The 26,419-nt window shown below is 57.3% G+C and overlaps 2 protein-coding genes across 4 annotated transcripts; one reads left to right on the top strand and one right to left on the bottom strand.

The window, feature by feature from the left end:
- Window positions 1-126: 126 nt before the first annotated feature.
- Window positions 127-5,699, top strand: TRMT2A (tRNA methyltransferase 2 homolog A). 2 transcript variants are annotated; one of them, XM_060119297.1, is made up of 12 exons: window positions 127-395; window positions 512-1,077; window positions 1,272-1,380; window positions 1,654-1,835; window positions 2,014-2,128; window positions 2,220-2,335; window positions 2,412-2,523; window positions 2,959-3,081; window positions 3,255-3,330; window positions 3,601-3,717; window positions 3,853-3,949; window positions 5,490-5,699. In XM_060119297.1, exons 1-12 carry the CDS (start codon window positions 372-374, stop codon window positions 5,587-5,589), a joined length of 1,737 nt encoding a protein of 578 aa, XP_059975280.1. In that variant the 5' UTR covers window positions 127-371; the 3' UTR covers window positions 5,590-5,699. The 2 variants fall into 2 exon arrangements, with proteins under 2 accessions (XP_059975280.1, XP_059975279.1); XM_060119296.1 differs by lacking the exon at window positions 5,490-5,699 and adding an exon at window positions 4,038-4,492 and having other exon boundaries at window positions 135-395.
- DGCR8 (DGCR8 microprocessor complex subunit) lies at window positions 4,900-26,419 on the bottom strand. Of its 2 annotated transcripts, XM_060119295.1 has the most exons (15): window positions 26,287-26,419; window positions 22,165-22,444; window positions 20,746-21,746; window positions 20,141-20,300; window positions 18,174-18,316; window positions 17,730-18,012; window positions 16,251-16,448; window positions 15,992-16,093; window positions 15,335-15,433; window positions 14,008-14,090; window positions 9,306-9,406; window positions 8,957-9,063; window positions 7,921-8,048; window positions 6,878-6,991; window positions 4,900-6,583 (listed from the first exon to the last, which is right to left on the bottom strand). In XM_060119295.1, the coding sequence occupies exons 3-15, from the start codon at window positions 21,463-21,465 to the stop codon at window positions 6,500-6,502; spliced, it is 2,322 nt and encodes a 773-aa protein (XP_059975278.1). In that variant the 5' UTR covers window positions 21,466-21,746; window positions 22,165-22,444; window positions 26,287-26,419; the 3' UTR covers window positions 4,900-6,499. The 2 variants fall into 2 exon arrangements, with proteins under 2 accessions (XP_059975278.1, XP_059975277.1); XM_060119294.1 differs by lacking the exon at window positions 22,165-22,444.

The raw sequence follows: 26,419 nt of genomic DNA, 5'->3' as shown, positions 1-26,419 counted from the left end.
GGGAGCGCGCACTCCCGGCGGCCCTCGCGCGCACTTCCGTCCGCGGCCGCGCGCTCCCCTAGAGCTCGCGGACAGTGCTGGGGGTCCGAGCGGCGCGTGGCGATGACGTCACCGGAAGCGGGGACGATAGAGACGCGCCGCCTGAGCTGCGCGCGCCGGCGGACGAGAGAGCGACCGGCGAGGAGAGTGGCGGGCGCGTGCCCCTGCCTGGCGGGCTGCGCAGCCCGTGCCCGAGACCCGGACCTGAGCGCAGAGCGTACGAGTTCCGCCCCCGCCCGGGCCGGAGCAGGGCCGGCCTCGCCGAGTCGCAGCCGCTCTCCGCGCGCCCCCCGTGTGCCAGGCCCCGGGCGAGGCAGCCGACCGAGTGGACGATGGGTGACGAGCTCGACGGTGAAGTACGGTGAAGGGAGATCCTGGCGGAGCCGGGGGCGGGTGGTGAGATGGGACGGGGAGGGAGAGGCTCGGGGCGCGCGGGCCCCAGCCAGCCCGCCTGTCTGCTGTCTCCACGCAGGGCCGGGCGCGCGTGGGGGGCCCCGGCCAGGACGGCCCCAGCGCGCCGGGCAGCCCCGCAGCCCCGGGCCCCCAGCAGGGGGAGGAGCAGGCCACGGCGACCGGGGCCGCGGGACCGGGTGCTCAGCCGGGGCCCTACAGCTACATCCGGGCTGGCCTGTTCACCTCGGAGATCTTCAAGTTGGAGCTTCAGAACGTGCCGCGCCACGCCAGCTTTAGCGACGTCCGGCGCTTCCTGGGCCGCTTCGGGCTGCAGCCCCATAAGACGAAGCTCTTCGGGCAGCCTCCCTGCGCCTTCGTGACCTTTCGCAGCGCCGCCGAGCGCGACAAAGCCCTGTGTGTGCTGCACGGCGCCCTGTGGAAGGGCCGGCCGCTCAGCGTGCGCCTGGCCAGGCCCAAGGCTGACCCCTTGGCCCGGAAGAGGCAACGGGAGGACCAGGGGGAGCCACCTGCCACCCCCGCCACGTGCATCGCTGATGTGGTGACCCCTCTTTGGACCATGCCCTACGCGGAGCAGCTTGAACGGAAGCGGCTGGAGTGTGAGCAGGTGCTGCAGAAGCTCGCCAAGTGAGTGTGGGTGCGGGCACTCCTGGGCAGAGCGCCCATCGGCGGCTCCCTGTGCGCTCAGCCTGTTCAGATACCCCTTTGGGGAGCCAGCCAGTAAAAACCCTGTGTTACCGGTCGGGACAGTGAGGTCCCAAAAAGGGCCCCAGGTGCTTGGGCAATTGGAGCCTGACCTCTGCCCCTCCTTTGCCCCGCAGGGAAATCGGGAGCACCAACCGCGCCCTGCTCCCTTGGCTGCTCTTACAGAGGCACAAACACAATAAGGCCTGCTGCCCACTGGAGGGGGTCCGGCCATCACCTCAGCAGGTCAGGGCCTCTGCTCTCACAGAAGCTCCTCCTGCCCCGCTCTCCCATCTCTCTTCCTGCCCCGCTCTCCCATCTCTCTTCCTGCTGCGCATCTGCTTATGATTCTCATCAAGTGCTTGTTAGTTGTCAGCCTTCTGCCCTGGGCTGCCAGGGCCTGCAGGGGAACCAGGGCCTCGCTCACCGCTGTCTTTTGCTGTGCACCCTCCATGCACGAGTGCTGGACTGCCGGGGTAAGGGTGGGCGTCTCTCTGTTTCCTTCTCCTCTTCCTGCAGACTGAGTATCGGAACAAATGTGAGTTTCTGGTTGGTGTTGGGGTGGATGGGGAAGACAACACGGTCGGCTGCCGGCTTGGCAAGTACAAGGGCGGGACGTGTGCTGTGGCAGCCCCCTTCGACACCGTGCATATCCCTGGGGCCACCAAGCAGGTGGTGAAGGCTTTCCAGGAGTTCATCCGGTGAGGACACGTGGCTGGGCTGGTGGCTCCAGGACATCCCGAGGCAGTCTGGGAGCAGAAGACCTGGGTCCTATCGGGGGGGTCTGGTGGGTGTGGCTGGAGGAGAGAGCAGGGACGCTGCTCATCCTATCTTGGTCGGCAGATGTCAGAGACTTAGGGCCATCTGTGGCTCCCACAGGTCCACTCCCTACTCGGCGTATGACCCGGAGACATACTCGGGTCACTGGAAGCAGCTGACCGTGCGCATCAGCCGCCGTGGCCAAGCCATGGCCATTGCCTACTTCCACCCGCAGGTCTCAAGCGGGTGGCTTGCTGGGGGAGGGGTGTCTGGGCCAGAGCAGACTTCAACACAGTCTTATGGGCCTTTTCTACTGCCTGCTCCAGAATCTGAGCCCTGAGGAGCTGGAGGGGCTGAAGGCTTCTTTGGCACAGCACTTCATGGAGGGGCCAGGCAAGACCAGTGGGGTGACTTGCCTCTACTTCGTGGAGGAGGGACAGCGGTTAGTAGCCCAGGTGGGGCTGGGTGGGTTTCTCCGAGGACTGGTGACACTGATAAACCCACCTTCCCGCCTACAGAAAGACCCCCAGCCAAGAGGGCCTGCCTCTGGAGCATGTGGCTGGGGACGAGTGCATCCGCGAGGACCTGCTGGGGCTGACCTTCCGGATTTCCCCTCACGCCTTCTTCCAGGTGACCAGATCCCTGGGCTCCAGGCTGGTGCAGCAGAGAGGGGAGAGCATCCAGGCAGGGAGCCGCCAGGGCTGTGAGGTTGGCCACCTGGAGGAAGGGCTGCTAACCGTGGCCACTCGCTAGACCCTGGTGACCACCCTGTGGGAGGGTGGCTTGTGGGCACGACACCGGGCTCTGGTGCTGGTGGGGTCTGGTAATGCTGCTGCAGGGGTCCCATGGGTCCGGCTCTCGAGGAGGTGGGAGGGGGGCAGCATTGAGTTGCTTTCTTGGGCCGGGAGACTGGGTGTGGACGGAGGGGCCCTGGGGCCCTCAGGCAGTGAGAGGTGGGGAAGGGAGTGGTGGTGGGGCGGCCAAGAGCACAAGCGCCTGGGGATGCAGGCACTGGGGGGCTGGAGGGCAGCGGATAGGCTGCTCTGATGCGTAACCCACGCCCAGGTGAACACCCCCGCAGCTGAGGTGCTCTACACGCTCATCCAGGACTGGGCCCAGCTGGACGCAGGGAGCACGGTGCTGGACGTGTGCTGCGGCACCGGCACCATCGGCCTGGCTCTGGCCCGGGTGAGCCCTCCTACCCTGGTCAAGAGCATGCTCTCCCCCACCCCACCCTTGTGTCACCCGTCCTGTCATGACCCCCCAAGAGAACCTCAGACTGTTCAGGTCCTCTTTTGCTGCCCCCCAGAAGGTCCACGGGTGGGGAGGGGCGCCATCGGTCTGCCCTGTTTCTGCTCCAGAAGGTAAAGAGAGTCGTGGGGATCGAGCTGTGCCAGGAGGCTGTGGAGGATGCCCGGGTGAATGCCCTGGACAACGGTGAGAGCCAGTGGGCCTCACAGTGGGTGGCAGGCCCTGTGCGTCCCTCCACACGGCACCTGGGACCCACACAGTGGCTGCTAGGGCTCATGGGGTGGGGACAGAAAGGGCCCCTACTGTGTGGACCTATTGTGTCCCCACGATGCCTGAGGCTGCCCCGCAGGGAAGGGTTTTCCTGAGGTGTCTTCTGGGGGCTTCTGGACTCGGCCGGGCAGGTCTTTGGGGGGTGTCCCGGGCCTCACGGCAGGGCTGCTGCTCTGCCACCTCCAGAGTTGAGCAACGTCGAGTTCCACTGCGGGAGGGCCGAGGACCTGGTACCTGCACTGGTGAGCAGACTGGCGTCCCAGCAGCTCATGGCCGTCCTGGACCCACCCCGTGCCGGTCTACGTGAGTGGTCTCCACCTGAGGGGTGGTGCGGGGAGGCAGAGGGTGGCCCACTAAGCTGCCTGGTCTCGGGCCCCCGTCTGCTCCTTGAGGGGGAGCCATTGGGGACTCTCCCTTGAGGGGTCTGTGCCTCCCCAGATTCCAAAGTGATCCTGGCTGTCCGCAGAGCTGAGAACCTCAAGCGACTCCTGTATGTCTCCTGCAACCCCCGGGCAGCCATGGGCAACTTTGTGGAGTGAGTGTGGGGCCTGGGTGGACGGGCCCTCACCCCAGGAGACCCTGCTGTACCCATGCAGTTGACCATGGCGCTCCCTCCCATACAGCCTCTGCAGGGCCCCGTCGAACCGGGTGAAGGGCAGTCCCTTCCGGCCAGTCAAGGCTGTGGCCGTGGACCTGTTCCCGCAGACCCCCCACTGTGAGATGCTCATCCTGTTTGAGAGAGTAGAGCACCCCGATGGCGTGGGGGCCCTGGAGCCCCCGAATCCTCCAGTCCAGCCCCCGCCAGGGCCCCCAGGTGACACCCCACCAGAAACCAGGGCCTCCCCTGCTTCTTAGTTCTCTGGGGCAGCAGAAACCAGCCCTTCCAGAACAGCACCCAGACTGCATCACGGACAGAATCCAGGGGCTCCCCAAGTCCTTGCCTTGCCCTGCCTGGCATACTCAGGCAATAGCCACAGAGGGTACAAGACCCCTGTCCCCATGGGCTCCTGTGGCCTGCTCCCCCCTCACCCCCAAAATGGGCCGCAAGGGCTGGAATAAACAAGTGCTGAACTACCAATGTTTGTGGTAAGAACTCAGAGCCTGGCACACAGGGACTCTCCTCTACCCTCACCACAGGTGCAAAGGGGCAGGGCCAGGAGCGCTCGTAAGAACTGGCCCAGTTGGAACAGTTCTCCCAGCTCTTTGTGTGGCCAAAAGTCCTGGTGTCCCAGCAGAACCTGCTGACAGACACAAGCCTTGTGGCCAAGGGCCAACTGTACACACGGCGTGGGGAGCACAGAGCAAGATGCTGCCCTGTTGCCCTTCCCCACCCTCATTGCAGTCCCATCCCCAAAGGGACACACCTCCCAGTGACCACAAGAGCTAGAGGTGGGATTGGGACACTGCTTAGCTGCTCTGGCCTTCAGGGCAGCTCTGGCCAGTTGAGGACCCATGGCCAGAAGAAAAACAGACCAGCCATTTCCTTTTGGACAGTTTTGCTTTATGCGTTCAGACAATCACGGCTCACCCCATAGCCATGGCCCAGCTGCCACCTGGGAGGTACACAAAGGATGGTGGCCACCCAGAAGTGGCCTCAGCACAGGCTCCCCCTGCTCTCTGCCCCCGCAGTACGGCTGTGTTCACAGAATACTTGCACCCACACAAGGGACAGAGGAAGGAAGGACTCGGAGAGGCCTCAGTGAGGCTCACCTGCCTCCAGTGTGCACAAAGCTTTGGTTCGAGGTGGTGCATCTGACTTTTAAGGGCAAACAGTTATAGTCAAATGGTTATTCACAACTGCAGACGGGGCAGGACAGAAGCAAGTGTGTAATTATAGCAACTTGATTTGCGGACTCTCTTTTACAAAGGTCAGCACAAGCACCAACCTCAGTCACGGGGTGGCAAGGCATAGAAAATACTGTCTCCTGTAAAAACACCACCCATAGGGGAGGTGTCCAGCACTGCCATGAGCACACGGTGCCCTGAACAGGTCCGGGGTGGGGAGCCAACGGTTCACAACCAACTTGGACTGCTGGGACTCCGTGGAAACAGATCTACCCCACACCTGTCCATAGGGGCCACCTAGTCACCTGGCTACACCAGACGGCTGCTCTCAAAATCCAGTGCCACCCCAACGTGCTCGCACCAGCTCTGGACAGGAGCACCAGCATGTGAACGCACTGCACCAAGGGTCCTCGTTTCCTCTCAAGTCCACGAGCTAAAATGTGTTAACTGTTCACATCTGCTACATGATTCCAAATCTATCTTCTACTCTCACTGTAAAAGTTTCTTTCCAAACGCTAAAATACCATAAAAGCTTTAAAAATTGATGGGTGGACAGACTTGACTGCAAAAATTTAGTAAAAAATTGCCAGAGGCCAGCGAAGGTGAGGGGCCTCAGTGTCTAAGAAGGCATGTTTTGGGGGGCATTAAGACTTACTCAGAAGAATGGACTGCACCCCAGCCCAGACAGGGGCAGCAAGCTGGGCAGGGACAGGTGCCTTCATCAACATCACAGGCAATGTATTTCAAGGCAAAGAATGATCACCTTGGTGGTTTGCCTACAGCCTCTGAAAAATAGTTCTAAGTTGTGTTTATTTTAAACCAAAGAGGTCTGAAATACTCCTTCCTAACTATAACTTTTTTAGAGAAAAAAGGAAAACCCAGGAAGCAGGGAAGGGGATGGGGTGCCAGCGTGCACCGTCTGGCCAGGTCCCTACGGTGCCCGCAGGAGCCCCAGGCGCAGGGCTTTCTCATTTCATGTCATCCAACTATCATTTCTTGTCAGCGCCTGTTACATACTAAAATTCATGAAAACCTTCATAACACCAGTCTGCAGCATGTCCACACAAGCAGAGGTCCCCGGCGACCTCCCACCTCTCTGTGTCCACCTGTGTGGCAGGCTGAGTCGATGCTTTAACATGGCCACCCAGACCTGTGGGTGGCCCCCAAGGAAGAGCTGCGTGGACCTGGCTGTCAGACACGCAGTGGCGGGGGACCATGGACTGGAGACCCGGGGCTGCAGAGCGAGGGCAGGTCTCCCCCGCAGCGGAGCTGGCAGCCCCTGAGCCCGGACCACCAGCCATCACACGTCCACGGTGCACAGGGGCTCGCCGCCAGGCTGCGCAGATGCCACAATGGACATCTTGGGCTTCTTCCGCGTCTCCTCCTGGAAGAACAGCCAAGGTCAGGGATGGAGGCGACATGGGAACCTGCAGCCCAACCTCGGTGAAAGGCTGGTGGCGGGGCTGCAGAATGTGCGCGATCGCAGGGCACCACATGCTGGCACTTCTGTGGGCACCAAGATGCATGCCCGGGAGTGGAGGGTCAAGGAGGTCACAGCCACCAGGAATTTGAAGCTGCCCCGACAAGCCCTACGGGGACCCCACATCAGCGCACAGGAGGCCAGGGCCACCAGCTCTCCAGCACTGCCACAGCCCGAGGGCATGCGGGCAGGCCTCACCCTCTCCTCCGCCAGCCTCCGCATCTCCTCCTGCAGTTTGCTCAGGATGTGCAGGTTGGGCTTGTTCTTCCGGGCAAACTGCTGCAGCTCGATCACACTCTTGTCCGACGTCTCCTGGGGAGCAGAGCCCGCTCGCAGGACCGTCTGGGGCCACCCCTCCCTTAACCCGCCTGGCTGGCTGCCTGCCGGCTGTCCCCACTTCTGCCACTGCTTCCTGCGCGGGGTGCTCCCCCGGCCCCCTTGGCCTCTGACATAGCCACTGGCCACTCGACATGCCCAGAGCCCTCAGGCAGGAGCGACCAGGACACAGCCTCAGGGGACAGCACACTGCAGGACAGGACTTGCCCCGGCACTGCGGCCCCTGGGAGCCTGTGGGGCCCAGACACTGAGCTCCCTGCAGGCCCGTCCAGGGTGAAGAAGCCGTATCTGAGGATGCCTGCTGACCGTGGGTGCCACACTCCCCTGCCTCTGGAAGGATCCCTCGCCCGCCAGCTCCAGGGGGCTCCCACCATGGGCCCAAGCAGGCTTTCTCCCCTCACTCACAGCCCAGCACGATTCACAGAAGTAGAGCACAGACCCGAAGGCAGAGGCTCAGCAATGCAGGGCCAAGCACTTCGGGGCCCAGCGTCCCCTCCCCTCACCCACCCTGGCAGGCCAAGAGCAAGGAGCTCTTCACAGACAGCCTGGGGGTCACCACCCAGTCCCCACCTTCCACACCCACCACTCACTGGGGTGCTGGTGACCCAGACCGTTTCTGTAAACGTCAGGGAAAAAAAAATCAACATAAACCTCGCTTCCCTGTACTTCTCTCCACCCCAAACACAGAAACCTAAGGGTACTGGCTAAAATCTTGAGATCTTGGCCCAAAGAGCAGAAACAAAACAGATGACACACAGGCTGTTTAAAGTTGGTGGCCAGGGAGAGCTGTCTGTGTGTGGTCTGCTCACTCTCCCTCTAGCCCCAGCCCGCACCCCATCCCCTCCCCATGCAGCCAGAGCCCGACTCTGCCCCCGGCCCCCTGTGCCAGCGGGGGGCCCCATTACCTGTTTGACCATCTTGCTGCTTTCACGGCCGTACATGCGCAGCAAGGACCCCCAGTTCTTGACGTGTGGGTGCAGCAGCTGAAGGATCTTCTGAGAAGCTAACTGTTTCCCGACTCGCTTATTCTTGCCTGAGAGGAAACGTAGAGAGAGGGAGTCACAGATACCAGCCATCCACAGGACCACCTCGTCCAGACAGGGGTACTCCCGACGGGAGGGGGCAGAAGGCGCAGCCGCTGCACTGGGCACAGCACCTCAGCCCTGCCCGTCCTGCAGAACAGCCCATCAGAAGCTCAGGGAGGTCATGACACACCCAAGGCCATAACTTATGAGGCCTCCCGGCCCCCAGCCCACATCTGCCAACACAGAGGATGCACCTGCAGGGCAGACACAGGGGTAGGGAAGCATCCAGAGGGCATCCTGTGCTGGGGACGTTTCTAGATGGAGAGAAGGTGGGGCCAGGGTGCAGAACAGGCCTGGAGAGCAGCAAGGGCCTCTGGCTCAGATGGGGGATCTATCCTATGCCCTGCCCACCTGCTCAGGGCTGGTCTCAGCAAGGAATGGTGTCTGCAGGGCACGGGGCACACCCAGGGCCTGCTTGGTCATGACCTTCTCACTTACCCAGTGCTGGTCTGTGTTTACAGTAGTTACACAAAGTTTCTTTTCAAGTAAGGTTATATCCAAACACCAGATTAGATGAAGAGCACAGTTGGTGCCCAGCAACAGCAGAGGGCCCTGCGGGGGGCTCTGCTGCTGTCTTAGGAGGCTCCTGCTCCCTTTACAGGGACTGAGGGCTGGACAGGGGCAGCGGTGGCAGCCGCTGGCGAGCAACACAGCCCAGCCAAAATGACCAGCCCAGGGACGGGACACCCACAGCTGTACTCAGGCCAGCTGTGACTCAGATGTGGACATGAGATGCTGCGGGCACAACCGTGGGCAGTCAGCATACAGCTGAGGCTCGGCTGATGCCAGGGCAGTGGTCCCTGGGATCACTGAAAGCCTGTGTGTGGGTGTACTGGGGGAGGGGTGTGTGTCTTACACCAGCCGCGCACTGTGTGCTTGCCACACGCCATGACATATTCACTCTTCTGGTTTTTACCAGGAACCACTTCAAACTTGATGGAGGTGTCCCCCATCCCATGGTTTCTGTAGGAGAAAACAGACAGTAGGTGACATCAGCTGAGGGGAAGGAAATGTCTGCTTCCAGAAAGCCCTCCAAGGGCCCATCAAGACAGCACCCAACCCTTCTCCCCAAACTGCTGCTCCGCCCAAGAGGAGGGACTCTCCCACCACACGCCATCCGGCCCCTTGGGTGTAAGGGTGCTGGGCACCCAAGAGAGGCCCCCATGCCCGATGGCCAGGGAAGCACCCCACCCCCACCCCCCTACCTTTTAAGGCACTCATGGAGGATCTGGTAGGGAGATAGCAGTCCAGCCTTGCTGGTCAGCTCGTAGACTCGCGAGTCCTCAATACTGATGTGGTTAAAATACTACAAAATGAAGCAGCCGGTCATAGTGCTGGCCACTCCCGCGGCCCCGTGAAGCGGCTCCCGTGCTGCCGCCTCCCCCAGGGGCCTCCTGCCCCCACCACTACCTCTCGGAGACATTGCACCCCACATCCCACACCTCCCCACCCAGATGCCCGAGACACAAACGAGGAATGGCAAGGGCCAGGCTGCCTGCCCGCTGGCCTGGGGAGCCCATCCTGAATCAGAGGCTGATCAGACGACCGGTCAGAAGTCTAAAGACACACAACCTTCGGAGAAAAGCTTGAAAACCATCATAAGTGAGGTTATAGAAGAGAGAAAGTGACCAGACACGGCAGAACAGAAACTTGACCAAGGTTCTTAAGAGGCGATGCCCAACTGGTTCAGGGAGAAAAAGGAAGCTGGTGACAGGGGCATCGCCAGCCCAGAGGTGGCTCTGACCCCATGGCCCCCAGCTCCCACTCAGGAGTGTGGCCCCCTTCCCGGGTCAGCCATAACACAGAACCACATGCTCCTTTGAGGCCTCTCAGGGAGGTCCCTTCCCAGACTGTCCAGCTTCTAGGGCCCTGGGTGTCCCTCGGCTTGTGGCAGCATCAACCCCAGCCCTGCCCTCTTCGTACAGAAGCCTTGGAACCGGCTGCTCCGGCAGGGAGGGGGCTTCCTCCCCACCCAGCATCAGGAGGCCCTGGTTCCAGCAAGCAGGAAATCATCCCCCTCTGAGCACAACCCCGCCCCCCCAGAACCTCAATGGGTCCGCCAGCCAGAGGCACCCCGAGCCCCTTAGTCAGGGTGTCTGCGGAGGCGTCGCTGTGTGAGCCAGGCTGCTCAGACCCCTGGCCACGAGGGATGAACCCAACCCCCAGCACCACCCCTCCCCGGGCACTGGGGGAGGCAGAGGACAAGGCTGGAAGTCCAACCTCTGACTACATGATGGTTCCCCTGGCAACCAACCCCCATCCTCGGGGCTTCCAAAATTCACCTCCTGAACATGAACTCAGGCGTAGTTGAAGGGGTTAGAATAGAACGTTCCCTTCACTTTTATCAACTGGAACTATTTCAGGAACTGGAGACAAAAACCAAACGTTAATTTAGTTACTACGTTAGAAGGTCCCACCAGGAACCAAGGACAAAGACCAAATGTGTATTTTATATCACAATATCACAAACACATACACACCTAACAGCCCCAAAATACATGAAACAAAACCTGACAAGTGAAGGGAGCAATAAACAATTCAACAGTAACAGCTGGGGACTCAACACCAGTCCAGACAGAACAGAAGACCCACCAAGAACGAGAACAGCAAACCCCACACCAGCTCAACCCAAAGACGCCTGTTCACTCCACTCAGAAACACACAATGCACATCCTCTCAGGCGGTCACAACACAAGCCTCAATAAACTTAAAAGGACTGACTGATATCACAAAAACCATGTTTTTGAACCACAATGGAATTAAGTTAGAAATCAATAACCAAAGGAAATTTGCGAGATTCACAAATATATGAAAAGTAAATGCTCCTAAAATAACCGCTGGTTTAAAGAAAAAAATTACAAGAGAAATTAGGAAAATACCTTGAGACAAATGACAAAAGAAACACAACATATGTTAAAGCAAAATTATGGGATGCAAAGCAGTACACAGAAGAAAATTTATAGCTGTAAACTCCATATTTAAAAAGAAGACCCCCAAATCAATACCTTAATCTTAAGACACTAGAAAAAGAAGAACAAACTAAACCCAAGGCTGGCAGAAAAAAATAATAAAGGCAAGAGCAGAAGTAAATAGAGAATAAAAAATCAATAGGAAAAAATCAACAAAACCAGAAGTTGGATATTTGAAAAGACAAACAACATTGACAAACCTTTAGTCAGACCGACCAAGAGAAAGGAAAGACTCAAACTGCTAAAAATCAGGAATAAGGGACTTCCCTGGTGGCGCAGTGGTTAAGAATCCACCTGCTGGGCTTCCCTGGTGGCGCAGTGGTTGAGAGTCCGCCTGCCGATGCAGGGAACACGGGTTCGTGCCCCGGTCCGGGATGATCCCACATGCTGCGGAACGGCTGGGCCCGTGAGCCATGGCCGCTGGGCCTGCGCGTCTGGAGCCTGTGCTCCGCAATTGGAGTGGCCACAACAGTGAGAGGCCCGCGTACCGCAAAAAAAAAACAAAAAACAAAAAAAGAATCCACCTGCTAATGCAGGAGACATGGGTTCGAGCCCTGGTCCAGGGAGATCCCACATGCCGCAGAGCAACTAAGCCCATGCGCCACAACTACTGAGCCTGTGCTCTAGAGCCCGCGAGCCACAACTATTGAGCCCGCGTGCCACAACTACTGAAGCCCACGTGCCTAGAGCCCTGTGCTCCGCAACAAGAGAAGCCACCGCAATGAGAAACTTGCGCACCCCAATGAAGAGCAGCCCCCGCTGGCTGCAACTAGAGAAAGCCTGTGCGCAGCAATGAAGACACAATGCAGCCAAAAATAAAAATAAATAAATTTATTTTAAAAAAAGTTTAAACAAAAGGATCATAACAGAATACTATGAATGTGTATTTGCCAATAAATTAGATAACCTAGATCAAGTGGGAAAACTCCTAGAGAGACACAAAATCCCAAAAGTGGCTCAAGAAGGAGTAGAAAATCTGAAGATGTATAACAAGTAAAAAGATTGAATCAGTAAATAAATAACTTCAAAACCAAGCAAAGTCTAGGCTCGGACTGTTTCACTGGTGAATTCTATCAAGTGCTTAAAAAATTAATACTGGGACTTCCCGGGTGATCCAGTGGTTAAGTATCTGTCTTCCAATGCAGGGGACGTGTGTTTGATCCCTGGTCAGGGAACTAAGATCCCACATGCCGCGGAGCAACTAAGACCGTGTGCTGAAACCACAGAGCCTGCACGCCACAACTAGAGGAGCCTGTGTGCCGCAACGAAGACCCAGTGCAGCCAATAAATGAATGAATGAATGAATGAATGAATGAATGAATGAATATTGTGCTTGCATGGTATATCTTTTTTTTTTGGCTGCGTTGGGTCTTCGTTGCTGCGGGCTTTCTCTAGTTGTGGCAAGCGGGGGCTACTCTTCATTGCAGTGTGTGGGCTTCTCATTGCAGTGGCTTCTCTTATGGTGGAGCACGGGCTCTGGGCTCTAGGCTCACAGGCTTCAGCAGTTGTGGCACACAGGCTCAGTAGTTGTGGCGCAGGGCTTAGTTGCTCCACGGCATGTGGGATCTTCCTGGATCAGGGCTCGCACCCATGTCTCCTGCATTGGCAGGCGGATTCTTAACCACTGTACCACCAAGGAAGCGTGTGGTATACCTTCAAAAAAAAAAAATTATGGGCTTCCCTGGTGGCGCAGTGGTTGGGAGTCCGCCTGCCGATGCAGGGGACACAGATTCGTGCCCCGGTCCGGGAGGGTCCCGCATGCCGTGGGGCGGCTGGGCCCATGAGCCATGCCGCTGGGCCTGCGCGTCCGGAGCCTGTGCTCCGCAAAGGGAGAGGCCACAACAGTGAGAGGCCCGTGTACCACAAAGAAAAAAAAAAATTAATACAAATCCTTCGCAAACTATTCCACACAATGAAAGAGGAAGCAACACTTCCCAACTCATTCTATGAGGCAAGTATTACCCTGATACCAACACTGACACCACGAGAAAAGAAAATACAGAACAGTATCCCTTATAAGTACAGCTGCAAAAATCCTTAATAAATACCAGTGAGCCAAACCCATCAACGCATAAAAATGATTATACACCACGACTGAGTGGGATTTATCCCAGGAATGCAAGGTTTTTTTACCATTCAAAAGTCAATGAAACACCCCCCCACATCAGTAAAGTCAAAGACAAAAACCACGAGATCATCTCAACAGAAACAGAAAAAACAAAATCCAACACCCATTCCTGACAAAAACCATCAACAAACCAGGAGTGGAAGAAACGTCCTCAATCTGATAATACTCACAGCTCACATAACACGTGAAGTGGAAGAGGCCAGTCGCAAAAGAACATACATCGTATGATTCCACAGACAGAAGACGTCAGAATTGGCAAATCCAGGGACAGAAAGTAGATGAGTGGCTGTTGGGGGTTGAGGGGCTGGGAACGGGGAGAATGGGGGTAGCTGCTAATGGGGACAGAGTTTTTTTTTGGAGTGATGAAAATATTCTGAATGTATAAGAATCCACTATATTGTGTAGTTTAAAAGGGAAAAATTTATGGTTATAAAAAAGAATGCATTCTTCAGAGTGAGAAGCCCTTGCTACAAATAACCATAGGACCATATTTACCCAAAAAACTTTACAGATAGTTTTAAATGGTTCTTAACATAAAGAACAATCTAGCTTTTGCAGCCTCTGCCTCAAAGGCTCACTCCACTTTGGATCTGCTGTCAGCGGAGCATGGCTTCCTTCCGAAACATTTACCCACAGCTTCTCACGACCCTCGGCAAGACACAAGGACAGAAATCTCTGACAAGAACGTTTTCTCTGCTTGCAAAGACAAGCAGGTCTCCTCTTTGATGAAGTACAAGAGACGGAGCACCTGGCACCTGGGCGATTAAACCCGAGCACAGCCTGACACCAGGGTGGGCTCACGACCCTCACCTCCAGCTCCTCGCTGTCTTTGGGCTTCTCCTCAGAGGTCTGTTTAACAAAGTCCGGGATGAGGATTTCCAGCGTGGCCCGGGCTATGGAAAGAGGAACACTGAGGGTGAGGGTGGGGTCCCCACGGCCGAGGGAGCCTGGGCCCCGGGGACAGAGCCCCAAGGGCCTGCAGGTGAGGCACGGGCAGAGGGTGTGGTGGGGAGCAGCAGTTGGGCCAAAAGGACACTCTGGGGAGGCGCCTGCAAGCCTGAGCGCAGGGGTGGCGGGAAGCCAAGTGCAGGCACCCCATGAACAGGGGTGCAAAACGAAGAGCATGTGGAGAGGAGCATGGGGTGGGGGTGGGAGGCGAGGCACCACGAGGATGGCCCCACCCACTATGGGACCTTCACAGGCTTCTGCTCCGAGACCCCAGGAACACCCCACTTGTGAAGCAGGAAGAGCCTTTGGAGAGAATCTCTCTAAAATGGACAGGAGGCCTCCTGGGGACCAGGCAGAGCTTGTGAGCCCAGCATAGCTTCACACGGGGTCAGCCAGACCGTAAGGTGGGGTCCCATCACCCTCGGCATTCGCCATCAGAAGAGAGCAAGGCCCAGGGGCACTCTGAGCCCCAGAGCACAGACACTCCACCAACCCAAGACTCGGTGAGACTGCGATAAACACTCCACACTCTGTAAGGGGCAGAGCTGCTCTGAAGATAGTGCGGCGATGGGGGTGTCGGGGCCCGGGGTGCATCCATCACGAGCCTGCGATGTGGTCCACTCCCCAGAAGAGGCCAAATAACCCTGGTGCTGGGGCTAAGTGGCTTCTGGAAAAGCATGCCAACAAGAAGTGCCGGGAATATAGCCAGCAGCAGGCCACGGGCAGGAGGAGCATCAGATTTCCACCAAAAACCACCAGCTTTCCCAAGGGCCTGCTTGGCTGTGTTCCAGGAGTGGCAGTCCCAAGTCTGGAGCTGGAAGGACTTAGAAAATGGTCCTCATGGACATCAAAACCACCTGAGGAAGATGCCACCTGTTCTCCTTCTCAGCACACCCCTGCCTTGCTGGGTTTAAACAGACGGTGCCCTGGGCTCAGGCAGCACAGAGCAACCAGCATCTGTGAGCGCTGGGGACAGGGCGGGAGGCACTGGCCAGCCAACTGAGTGGAAAAGGGCCTTCTACTTTCATTTCTTACGTTTTACTTTTTCTATTTGAATCTTTTTCAGTGAGTACATAATTTTAAAAGATCCAAGTAGATGATTACATATATAAAACAGACTTGCCCCAACCACAGCCTTCCCTAGCCATTGGTGGGCCAACACAGGTCTGACACCAAGCAGGCACATTACCAGCTTTATTCTTCGCAAGTTTTTTGCTGCTTGCCGTTCCAGATCCATAGGTCACACCATCGATGGTCACTGAGGCACCAAAAGGCTCACTTGGGTTCTCTTAAAATTAAAATTACCATTTTAAAACACACATGCCAAGACATTAAAAGCATACGTGCACACACACAATCTGCTCACACTGACAAGACAGACGAGGTGGGGGTAGGGCTGCTGCTGGAAGGCAGAGGCCTGGGGAGGGTCCCTGAGGCATTGGGATGGGGCTGAGGGACAGTCAGCAGGCAGAGACCATGGCCAGGAAGTCGAGGGGGACAGGGACCAACGTCTGAGAAAGATGGACGGAGGAGTGCAAGGGGTGGGATGCAGACATTGTGAGCCAGAGCAGCAGGAAGACGATGGCGGACGCTGAGCTTCTGGTTTTCACTAAGGAGTGATGCGGGCGACCAGAGGACGGCTGGTGGCCATTGCAGGGCTGCAGCCCCACCACCCTCGGAGGTGCAGTGGGAAGGGGGTGTGGGGAGGTGACCATCTGGTCCCCCTCGACCTCCCCTCTCGTTCCTACCCAGCAGAGGGGACTGACAGTCAGCTCCCGCCTCCCCAGCGGTGACCCCAGTGACGTGCTTGATGCTTTAGGAGTGAGATGGGGAAGGTCACACTCACCACATTCAAAGAAGTTGTACACAGGGCGGACCTTGAGGACGCGCTGCATGTACTCGTGCAGGATGCAGACCTCCGACTTCCCATTGGGGTTGATGACAAACTCTGTGACAAGAGGGGCCATCTCAGCAACAGCGGGGGCCACAGCGACCACACCCCAGCCCGTGGGGAGAAGACCTTTGCGCCGCAGGGCAGACACAGGCCGATGCAGCACCCTTGCAGCACACAGCCCAGGAACATCAGACCTGCGAGTCCCGCTCACCTTTCTTCGTGGGCGCGTCCTGCACAGACAGAGTGATGAGCTTCTGATTGGCCGGCAGGATGGGCCTCTCTGACTCAGCCTGTTTTCGCTTCATTTCTCGATTGAACTGCCGACGCTCAGCCCATGTCCTGAACTTCTTCACGGTAACTTGCTCGAAGTCAAAGCGCTTCTCCAAGTAGTTCCGAAACTCCTCGAGGTCTATATGGGATTCACCAGAGACCCAAGTCACAGGTGGAGGTCACGCCCTCCACCCGGTGAGCAGGGCAGGTCCCAGCCACACGATACCCCCTTCCCCTTTCCTCTCCAAGGGCGAGGGAAGTAAAGAATCACGTCCTTTCATTCTGCCAGCTCTTATTACCCTGCGAGGTCCCCTAGGGACAAATTTCTGGCATGTCCTTTAGTTTATTTAGAGCAAGAATAAGAATACAAAAATAAACAAACAAAAAGGAACCTAAAAAAAAAAAAAAGCCAACCACAACCAGCCTTTGGGACCTTTCTCCCCATACGGAAACAGGTGCCGGACGGCCAGCAGCAGCCGAGGCACCACGTGCCCACCGTGGCCGCCCCCAGGCCCTGCAGCAAACAGGCAGCTCAGGGCCATGGCACTCGTCCCACCTCTCCCCCAGGACCCCAGGGCTTCCCATCAGCCTTGCTGGCGCCCTGCTTGCACCCCTCCTCCCACCCAGGCAAATGCCTGAGATTCCACGTGAGCTACAGGACAACGTGCTTGCACACTTAGTGACAAACCAAAACCACATAGTTCTTTACACATGAGTGCAGAGAAGGGAGTCTGGAAACAAGCGCCATGAGGTCAGAGGTGGGAGGCAGGTGTTTTCAGAAAAATAGGAGCACACTCAGGTGTGTCCTGCGTGTGCGGAAGGACGGTGTGAAGAGGCAGACCGTCAAGTTAGAGTCTTATAGGAAGGGCTCCCTTCCAGCTGGGTCCTGAGAACAGCCCACCCGCTGACAGAGCTGGCTGGGACAGGGAGCTAGACACCATTGTCCCCTTCCTCAGCAGCAGCCCCAGCCCCTCACATGCAGGAGTTCCCAGACAGGCTGGGCAGTAGCACAGAATGAGAGACCCCGAAAACGCATGGGGGCTAAGACAGCCTTCCATCACGGAAGAGATGCAGGAGGGACAGGGAGGAACGCCCCACACCTGAGAGCAACTGAGGGTCTGAGAAGGGGGCGGCATCCACACCACGTGGTGGAGACGCACACTATGCGCACTGGTACACCAGGACTCCATGCGAGCATGTCCCATTTTCATGAAAAGCAAGACTTGAGGAAAGATCGCGAACATGACAAGAGAAAAAGGCCATCTGCAGGGCAGCACCGGTGTGCGGGTCGGGAGCAAGAGGTCAGCAGGCAGAATCTCCTAAGCTTGGGGAGACGGCCTCTCCAGCCATACGGGAGTGGACAGGCAAGCACGGACAGGTCCCTTCCTCCTCAGGGACCAAGTTCACTCTGGAAACTTACCAACTGATTCATCTTTGCATACTTCCACCTTGGCCTTCACTTGCCCCAGGGCCCCGGGGGCGGCCTCGGCCGCCAGTGGGTCCTTCTCATCTGGGGGCCCCAAGTCAACCCCCAAGGAGTCGGGCTCTTCCAGGGGAAGCTCCAGCTCTGCAGATCGGCTCAGGGGCTTGGCAGGAGACACCTCCCCACAGGGAGCAAGCTCGCTGTTTTGCTCCCTTTCCTCATTGTCTTTCATTTTCTTGTAATGCAGACAGGGGATGCTACTCAGAGGAGGGTCATGTTTCTGTGGACAGTGAAATTGCAACACAGATTACAAGGATGGCCCCAAAAGTCTGAACGTCCGATGCCTTTCACCTGCCTATCTGGCTGCAATGCAACGTGGGCAGACATGCATGCTCCTCCTGCAACTTACGAGACTAAATTCACGACAGATACGTCCCCTACCCGTATGCTTCCTGTTCCCAAGAAGTATGGCCTGGACCAGGTGACCACCCGAGACTCTCGGTGCAGGTACACGGGGACTCCGGAGTTATGGAACGTCATGATCCACCCGTCCGGCAGTGGTTCTGTAGGTGGACGGCCACGACCTGCACAGAAGACAAGAATACTCTGCAATCACTTGAAGACACTTGTAACTGAGTAAGAACTGTCAGGACGTTTCCAAAGTTACAACCCATGTCAGAAACAACAGCAAGGTGGACCCAACGTTACAGAGAACCTCTAAAAAGTAGGAGTGGGGGAACACCCCGCCCTCCACTAGAGAAAGCCCCACCCAGCCCCACCTGCAAAACTCTGCTCTCCCTCTGCTGCTGTGCCTGTCCCTCTTGGGTGTGACTCACAGGCTCCAAGTCCCTCCGTGCAGCAGGAAGCTGTCCACCCTGCTAACTGCTATACTCCCCAGCCTAGAACGGCACAGGCACACCACGGAGCCCAGAGCATGGTTCTGCAAGACACAGGGCCTCGCCACAGCTCTGCCTCCACGGCTGGCAAGCACCGTGGACACTGACTCCCCGCCCGCCTCCCACAGGTATGGCCAGAGGCACCGCAGGGCCTGGGTAGCCTTCGCTAGTAACTGCACATCTGTGGATCACTGCTCCCTGTGGCCAGGTGACAAGCCTGTGCTGTTCGAGCTGCCACTGACAGCCCTGGCTGCTGAAAAAAGCACATGGCAAAGACTTAAGTAAAACTTATTTTTCTTACAGGTATTGGGAACAAGTTAAAAATTCAGAAACGGAAGTGAAAAACCAAGTGAAATCTAAAAAGACACATACGAGATGAAAACAGCACCAGCTACTCTTACAGAAAAGGGAATGACACCCTTGTGCCAGGTCTGACACCCACACGTGGCCGACACCAGCGGACACCTGTGTCAGGACGGCCCTGGGAGGGAATGTGAGGTTGGACATGCACAGACCCCCTCAGGCACCCCCATGCCCACCGCGGGCTGGGCTGGGAGCTGTCTGCAACCAGCTATGGGCTAAGTAAGGAGAAGGAGGCACTCACACAGCTTAAGCTGAGCACATCATGGGACAAGGCATGTCTGCGATAGTGAGCTGTCACAGAGTTGGCCCAGGTGCCCGGAGAGCTTGCGTGCATCTCATAGTCTGTTACTGTTCCTGTTGCGGCCCACTTGGCAGAGGCGCGGCCCAGCACTGCCAACATGTCCGCTCCGCAGCCAGGAGACTGTACGTCGGCCACCCTCGGTTTCCTCCCATCACGCTGGCCACCTGCGCTGGTGCTCAGCAGAAGATGTAACCTGTGTGCCTGAGTCCTGTGTCCCTCCAGCCCCTTTCCATCGCCCACCTGACACTTCCACCTAAACACTGAGAGGCGCCTCCAGGCCAAGACAGAAACAGACACGGAGCCCCCTCAGACCTCTCCACGTCAGCAGGGGGGCTGCACGGGCCAGCTCTTGGCGACCCGACTGTTCCCCACTGCGTCTCCGACCCCTCCACCTCTACCCACTCAAAGTGCAGGAGTCACAGGTGCCCTGCGAGCCGTGCTTTCAGACCAGACTGTGGAACGAGTCTTGCTTGCTTCCAGTGGCTCCGACACTTGGCACAGAATCTAGAACCCAGACTGCAACCATCACCAGCCACCGTGCCGAGCAACCGCCTCTGGGCCCAGCATCCATACCCCTGGATGCCCCCTCCCCAGGGATCTGCCCAGCCCCCTCAGAAGGCCTCTCCCTGCCACGCCGCACAAGCCCAGCTGCTCTGGTTTCCACAGCACCTGCACCACCTGCAGCTGGGCCATCATGCATCTGGGTGTGTCCTCACATCTTGTCTGTTTCCTGTCACCAGACAGGGCCCTCCTGGCCTCAGAAGCACAACTGCTGCCTGACACCGAGGGCTCTCAGGCCCGTACGTGCAAAGCCCAGTGAACACTCGCTACTTCCTGGCCCGACTTACTTTTGAGCACTGTTTTAATCTTGGTCATCATTGGCTGCACACTTGTCTCTCCATCTGACGGGTGGTCGCTGTCTCCTCCATATTTCTCCTCCATCCGCCTCTTTTTGGGAGCACAGAGGCCCTCTTCCAGCAGAGCATCAACATCGTTGTCAAAATCATCCTGCAAAATATGCTGTTCAGACACCACAGCCCCCTGGTGCCCTCCAGGCAAGTGTCACAGTGTCAATGACAACGACACAGAAAGGAGGCGCTCTCAGGGGCCTAGGTGTGCCTCTATGTTGCGTGATCATCTGAAAAACAAATGGAATGAAACCGCCAGCTGAAGCACACGCTCAGGCAGGTGCCCGTGCCACCAGGGAGCATGGCCAGCAGCTCCTTCCAACTCAGTTGGGACAAGGGTACGAGGCAGACCTGTCAGCCAAACTTTTCATTAGCAAAGTTTGAAAACCTGGACTCCTGACGGCTTTCTCTTTTCACATTTACGTTTCCACCTCCTGTGGGTGTTCCTTCCTCTGCAACATCAGCTTTACAGAGATATTACAATTCCCAAATACCTCTCTTTGGGTTTTGCTAAGAGTGCTCCAAAGGAGGGGACACCGACATACCTCGTAGGAGAACTTCAAGGCCTCTTCGTCCACTCTGTCTCTCTGCACGATCGCTTTAGCCGTGAGCCCGCCTGCTCCTTCTTCATCTAGCTCCAAATTGTCAGTAAAATCTTCTAACTCATCCAGCACTGCGTACTCCACTCTCTTTTCCTGATCCAGCTCATTCTCCTCATCCTTCTTATCTGCACTCTCACCCCCTATGCCTACCCCGTTACCAACACTCCCGCCAAAGGGACAAGCATGCACGTCTCCACTGACAGGGCTAAGGGCCAGACCGCACTCTGCCCGCGCGTCGCGCTCCGCTCCCGTGTACAGCACCTTCCTGTCCTTACTCCTGCAGCTCTCGGTAAAGCTCACGCTAATCTTTACATCCTTAAGCAACTTAAGGTCAGGGGAGAACTTCCGGACCGCAGGTGCGTGCCGGGCGGTGCGCGGGCTGTGGCCACTACAGTTCGGGTCTACGAGGAGGCGGGCCTTAGAGAAGGATCCTTTGGAGAGAAGAGAAGCTCCGTAGAAGTTGAGCGGGTCCTCAGCAGGGGGTTCGGCCTGTCCATCACCACCAGAGCCAACGTCCATTACCTCTGCATCACTGGACGTTTGCAGGGGAGGTGGTGGAGACTGTCCACGGGGCAGTGCTCGGAGGGGGCAAGCTTGGTTCTCCATCACCGCTCCTCCTGCGGGCTCACGCGGGAGAGGAGAGGGGCTCTCACATGTCTCCATAGTAAAAGTGGTTAAGACTATTTTAAAAGACCAGAGTTTTAAAAAACCTTACATAAATCTATACAGCTAACATGCACAAGTCCGTCGAGACCCGGGTGCCGTCCTGCCCGCGCTGCACACGCTGGCGGCTTAGTCAAGCTGGCCACATTGCTCTTTTCATTAATGTAGACAGCTTTTAGAACCACTGCCTCAATTATTGGAAATCACAATGCACTCAGCTTAAATGACTGACGACTAAGCGAGTCTGTCCTCAAGCCGGAGGGGCACCCGTCTTCCTCCACCTGCAAAGAGACGTAAAGGCATCGTCAAAATGCAACAGAGCCCTCCACGTCCTGGTACCAAGAGCCCAGTGCTATTGACAGCGCAGTGAAAACTTAAAAGAATGCTGCCCCAAAAGAGAATCTTCTATGCTTCAAAACAATTGAACTTTACTTTTTTCTTCAGAACCTAAATTGTACCTTAAGTCCCAAATTAAATACTTTATTAATTGTCCACTGTAATTCCAACTTGAGAAGCACAAAAACCATATATTTAGGCTCAAAAAGGATTAAAAAAAAAAATCCTCCACTAAACTTCACCGCAGCACCCCCTAACTCAGTTTACAAGGCAAGCCAGCATGCAATGCAAGGCTGCCCTTTCCAGAACACACAGAAGGTGTGCGGATTCCCTCCAGCACCAGAGCGACATGGATCCACTCACCTGCGAGGGCCGGGTCAGTCAGAGGGCAAGCGGGAGACCCTCGGCTCAACTCTGCGGCACTAGGGCCAGGGGCTGTCACCCGGGACCCTGGGGCACGTGGATGGGGACAGTGATGCAGCGGGCTGGGGGAGCCAGAGGTGGCGTGGTTCTGTTCCCGGGAGAGGTAGGGGTGGTGGCCGCAGGGAAGGGAGCCCAGCCAGGGTGGGTCGGGGGAGCCGCAGGAGACAGCTGGAGCCAAGGCACAGGGAGTGCTGGGAGCCGCCCGGAGCCTGGCTCCATCCTGGGGGGCAACAAGAAGCCACCGGGAGTGAAGGGACCCTCAGGCCACAATTCAGTCCCTACTCGAGAAGGGAGGCCAACAGCTGCGCCAGGCACGGTGCCCGCGCCCTCGAGAACAGCAGAGACACAGAGTTGACCACACTGCTGAGTGGGCAGAAGTGGAGAGCTGGGACAAGGGGGCCCTGACGACCAACGAGGCCTCTCCTCGCAGGGACAGTCAAGCAGGGCCTGCAGAGGAGGGCGCCCTGAGCCTCTGGGCAGACCCGGCCAATGGGGCTGAGGCCGCCAGGACACATCAGCCAGGCGGTCACCCAAACCGCAGGAGAGGCCGCCCAGAGAGGGAATGCAGACCAAGAAGAGGGCTGAGGACGCAACTCTGGAGAAGCACAACGGAAGGGAAGACACAAGGCTGAGAAGGCAGGGCAGGGGGCCGTCCAAACACAGGGGCCTGCAGAAGGGAGGGCACCCACCAGAGCAGAAGCACAAGCACGTGCAGACACGCACGCATGTGCTCACATGTACACCCCCACACCGTGCAGACACACGCACAAACATGCCATGTGCACGCGGATGCAGACACATGTGCGTGCCCACACCCACTCGGGGCAGCTTGCTGGTTGCAGACAGAACAGGAAACGGCAGACACCACATGTTTAAGAAGTTTAGGGACAGAAGTGAAGGGACAGAGCGTGGTGGTTGAACTTTGAAGGGGACATAACATAAAAACCAGAGACTTGTTTAGATTTGATTAATTCATCCAACAACTACCCAAAGACTACCTACTCTGATGGGGGCACTACCATGAACTACAGGGCAACGACCACTGACTGTCAATCTATTTCCTAGATTCTAAGATGTCTTCACATTTCTGATTTCAGTGGGAATTTAACATAATACCTCCCCCACAGGTATGTCTGTCAAAGGTGCTCAGGACCAAGGAAACATAGCACACAAATGATGACAGACTCAGAACCGCAGTGATCGCTGAGGAGGCTATAGCCAGACACACACGAGGAACACTGAGTGGAGTAGGGCCAGTCTCCTGGCACCAAGAAAGATCATTTCAGAGAAGGACAGAAGGTCAGCATACCCAGTGCTACAGAACACAGATGTGACCAGGACCAAACCCCTCGGCACCAGGCAGGTCTGCAGAGACCCTAGCAAGAGCCAACTCGTGATTCTGGGGCTGAAAAGGCTAACATGAAGAGATGTGAGGAGACGGGGGGCACTGAAGACACACTCAGCACAGGACGGGGACACCTGCTACCAAGTTCAAAGGCTAAGAGCAGCACAAAGCCAGGATGAGAATGATAAAAACTGAAGAATGGAAGCCTTGAAGAGCTGCAGAGTGGAGTCTCCAAGGAGCCGTGGAGAGTGTGGTCCTTGGAGCTCAGGGAAGCTGCCCAGCCCCAGGGGCAGCAGCTCATGCTGAGGGCTCCACAGCAGGCCATCCTAAGCAAGCTCCTTACCATCCCTGTTGCCTGTCGGTACCTATCAATACCTTCCAGGTGGTACACACATACCATTTTAGATGCTGAGGACATGAGACAGACAAAACCCCTGGCCACAGAGCTCACATTTTAGCAGAGAGACTGACAAGTAACAACTAAGAAAAACAGAACCGTTCAAGAAAAAACAAAGCAAGGAGTTGGGGAAGGGGAGGCAGCTTCAAAACGGGTGGGCAGGAAAGGCCTCACAGCCAACGTCCACCTGAAGGTAGAGGAGTGGGACGGGTGGGTAGCTGGGGTGGGAGGTGGGGACATTCCAGGCAACAGCGAGAAGAGCAAAGGCCTCCGGGTAGGAGCACGGGGTGGCAGGTGACAGCAGTATGCCCGGTGGGGAGAGAGAAGGCCAGGTCAATGAGGGCAAGGGAGAGCAGGACTCTGGCTCTTATCTTGAGAGATGGGCCACTGGACAGGAGGGTCCAAGTGGTGAGGTCACATGATCCAAGGTGAGCAGTGGCAACCAACCCTCAGGCAAGCCCTGTTCTAAGCACTTTAGGTACTGTCACTCACCAGCTCTCACACAGCACTGTGAGAAAAAGTTAAGGATAGAGAAATGAAGCAACTTGTTCGAGGTCGCACAGCTAGAGAGTGGTGGAGCTGCTTTACCACCCAGGTAAGCTGGCTCCAGTCTGTACTGCCTCGGGATTACAGTCTTGCAGTTTAAAAGAACCACTGTAGGTCCAGAAAAACCCCAGGTGGGTGGACAGTAGGAGGAGCAAGGGGGAGAGCAAAGAAAAGGATAAAGAGGCTCACGGAGAGCTTGGACCAGCATGTCACGCTGGAGGTGGTGAGAAACTGTCCTGAGGGTTGCATGGAGGCCTAGGAGTGACTCCATACTCAAGGACAGAGGTGTCACACGCAGAGGTGGTGAAGGCAGCATGGGGAGTGTTTGGGGTGAGTGAAGATCAGAGTTTAGGTTTACACATGGCTACTTGGCATCAAAGTAACACGTGGGGATGTGGAAGAGGCAGCCACAGGCATTAGGCTGCAGCTCAGAAGGGAGGCAAGGTCTGGAGATGGAGATGCAGATGTCAAGGAGAGATGGCATTAAAGCCAGGAGACTGGACGAGATCACCAAGGAGTAGAGGGCAGCTCCAACCTGAAGCCGAGACTGGGCAAACCAGTCAGACTCACTTTCCTACCCCCAAGGTCACGGTTAGATTATAAAACCCCTGGGAAGTGCCCTGCACAGTGGCTGGCCACAAAGGGCTCAAAGGGTGGCTCTCCTGCCATCGGCCTCACTACTGCTTCAGCTGACTGCACACACGGATACAAACTTTGCTTGCCAAGTGGACCATAAGCCAGCAGCAGACTTGCAGCAGGCTCCCCTGGATCCCGACACAGGGTAAAACCAAGACGCTTGGACAGTGCCCTTCACTGGAGTCCGCTTGCTGGGCTGGCATGGAGGTGCCGTCTGTGATGGTCCAGCGCTGTGGCTCCTGCCTTTCGCTCAAGCCTCTCGGCGCTGCAGCCTCCCGCCCAACCCAGCAGCAGTATGACCTCATCCCGTCCTTTTGTCATCCTCCATCGGCCTCACATCCCGCACTTACAGGCGGCACTGCCGACTGGCCATTCACTCCCTCTGGTGGGTGACCGCCTGTGGCAGGGTTTGGCCCACTCTACCGCCGCCAGGAAACAGGATCCCCGCCTAGCGGTTGGCCTGGCACAGTCCCCAGCCCCAGAATGGACTGTCGTGCACCGGGTAACAAGGTACATGCAAGCATGCAAACGACAAATCAAGTTCCTACCCTGAGGAACCCAAGTCCATCGGACGACACCTGACAGGTACCACTGTCAACAGGTTGCCACCTTCCACTCATTTCTATCATAGTCATTGTTACGACAAAACCACATCCTGATCACCTACGTGACACTCAGTCCGTGAGCATTTGGTGAAGACGGGCGACTTCTCAGATTTCCCAAACTGTGTTACACCCGGCAGGGTCCTGGGCGAGCACCGCCCCTGTTGGTACCTTTCCCGCCTGAAAGCCATCTACGGCTTCGGGCCCGCGGGACGAGGGGCCTCCTCACACCCCGGTGTCTGCCCGGGCGGAAAGCGACCTGCGCGGCGCCCCCAGGCCCGGGGCCCGCCGCCGCCCCCGGCCCCAGCTCAGACTCCGGCCCCGGCTGGCCCCCCGCCCACGCTCCGAGGCCCGTGGCCATGATGCTTCACAAAGGCCGGGACTCGGAGAGGCCAGGCCCGCGCCCCCCCGCCCGCCGACCCCGGCCCGCGGCCTCGGCCCGGGAGGGAGGGAGGGGAAGGGCGCGCCTCACGCAGGCCGCAGCGCCGCCCGCCCGCCCGCTCGGCCGCGGGGCGCCCCTCGCGCCCCGCACCTACCTCCGGCGCCCGCGGCCGGCGCGAGCTGCCCGCAGCCCAACTGCAGCGGAGACCCCTACTGCCCGGCCGCCACCGCCGCCGCCGCCGCCACCGCCCTCCAGAAGGGCCGCGCGGGCGCTCTCTAGTCGGCGGG

The sequence above is a fragment of the Mesoplodon densirostris genome, chromosome 15 (genome assembly GCF_025265405.1).
Source record: "Mesoplodon densirostris isolate mMesDen1 chromosome 15, mMesDen1 primary haplotype, whole genome shotgun sequence".
Classification (NCBI taxonomy): Eukaryota; Metazoa; Chordata; class Mammalia; order Artiodactyla; family Ziphiidae; genus Mesoplodon; species Mesoplodon densirostris.
The sequence above is the reverse complement of the archived record's forward strand: the minus strand, read 5'-3'. Positions and strand labels throughout refer to the sequence as shown.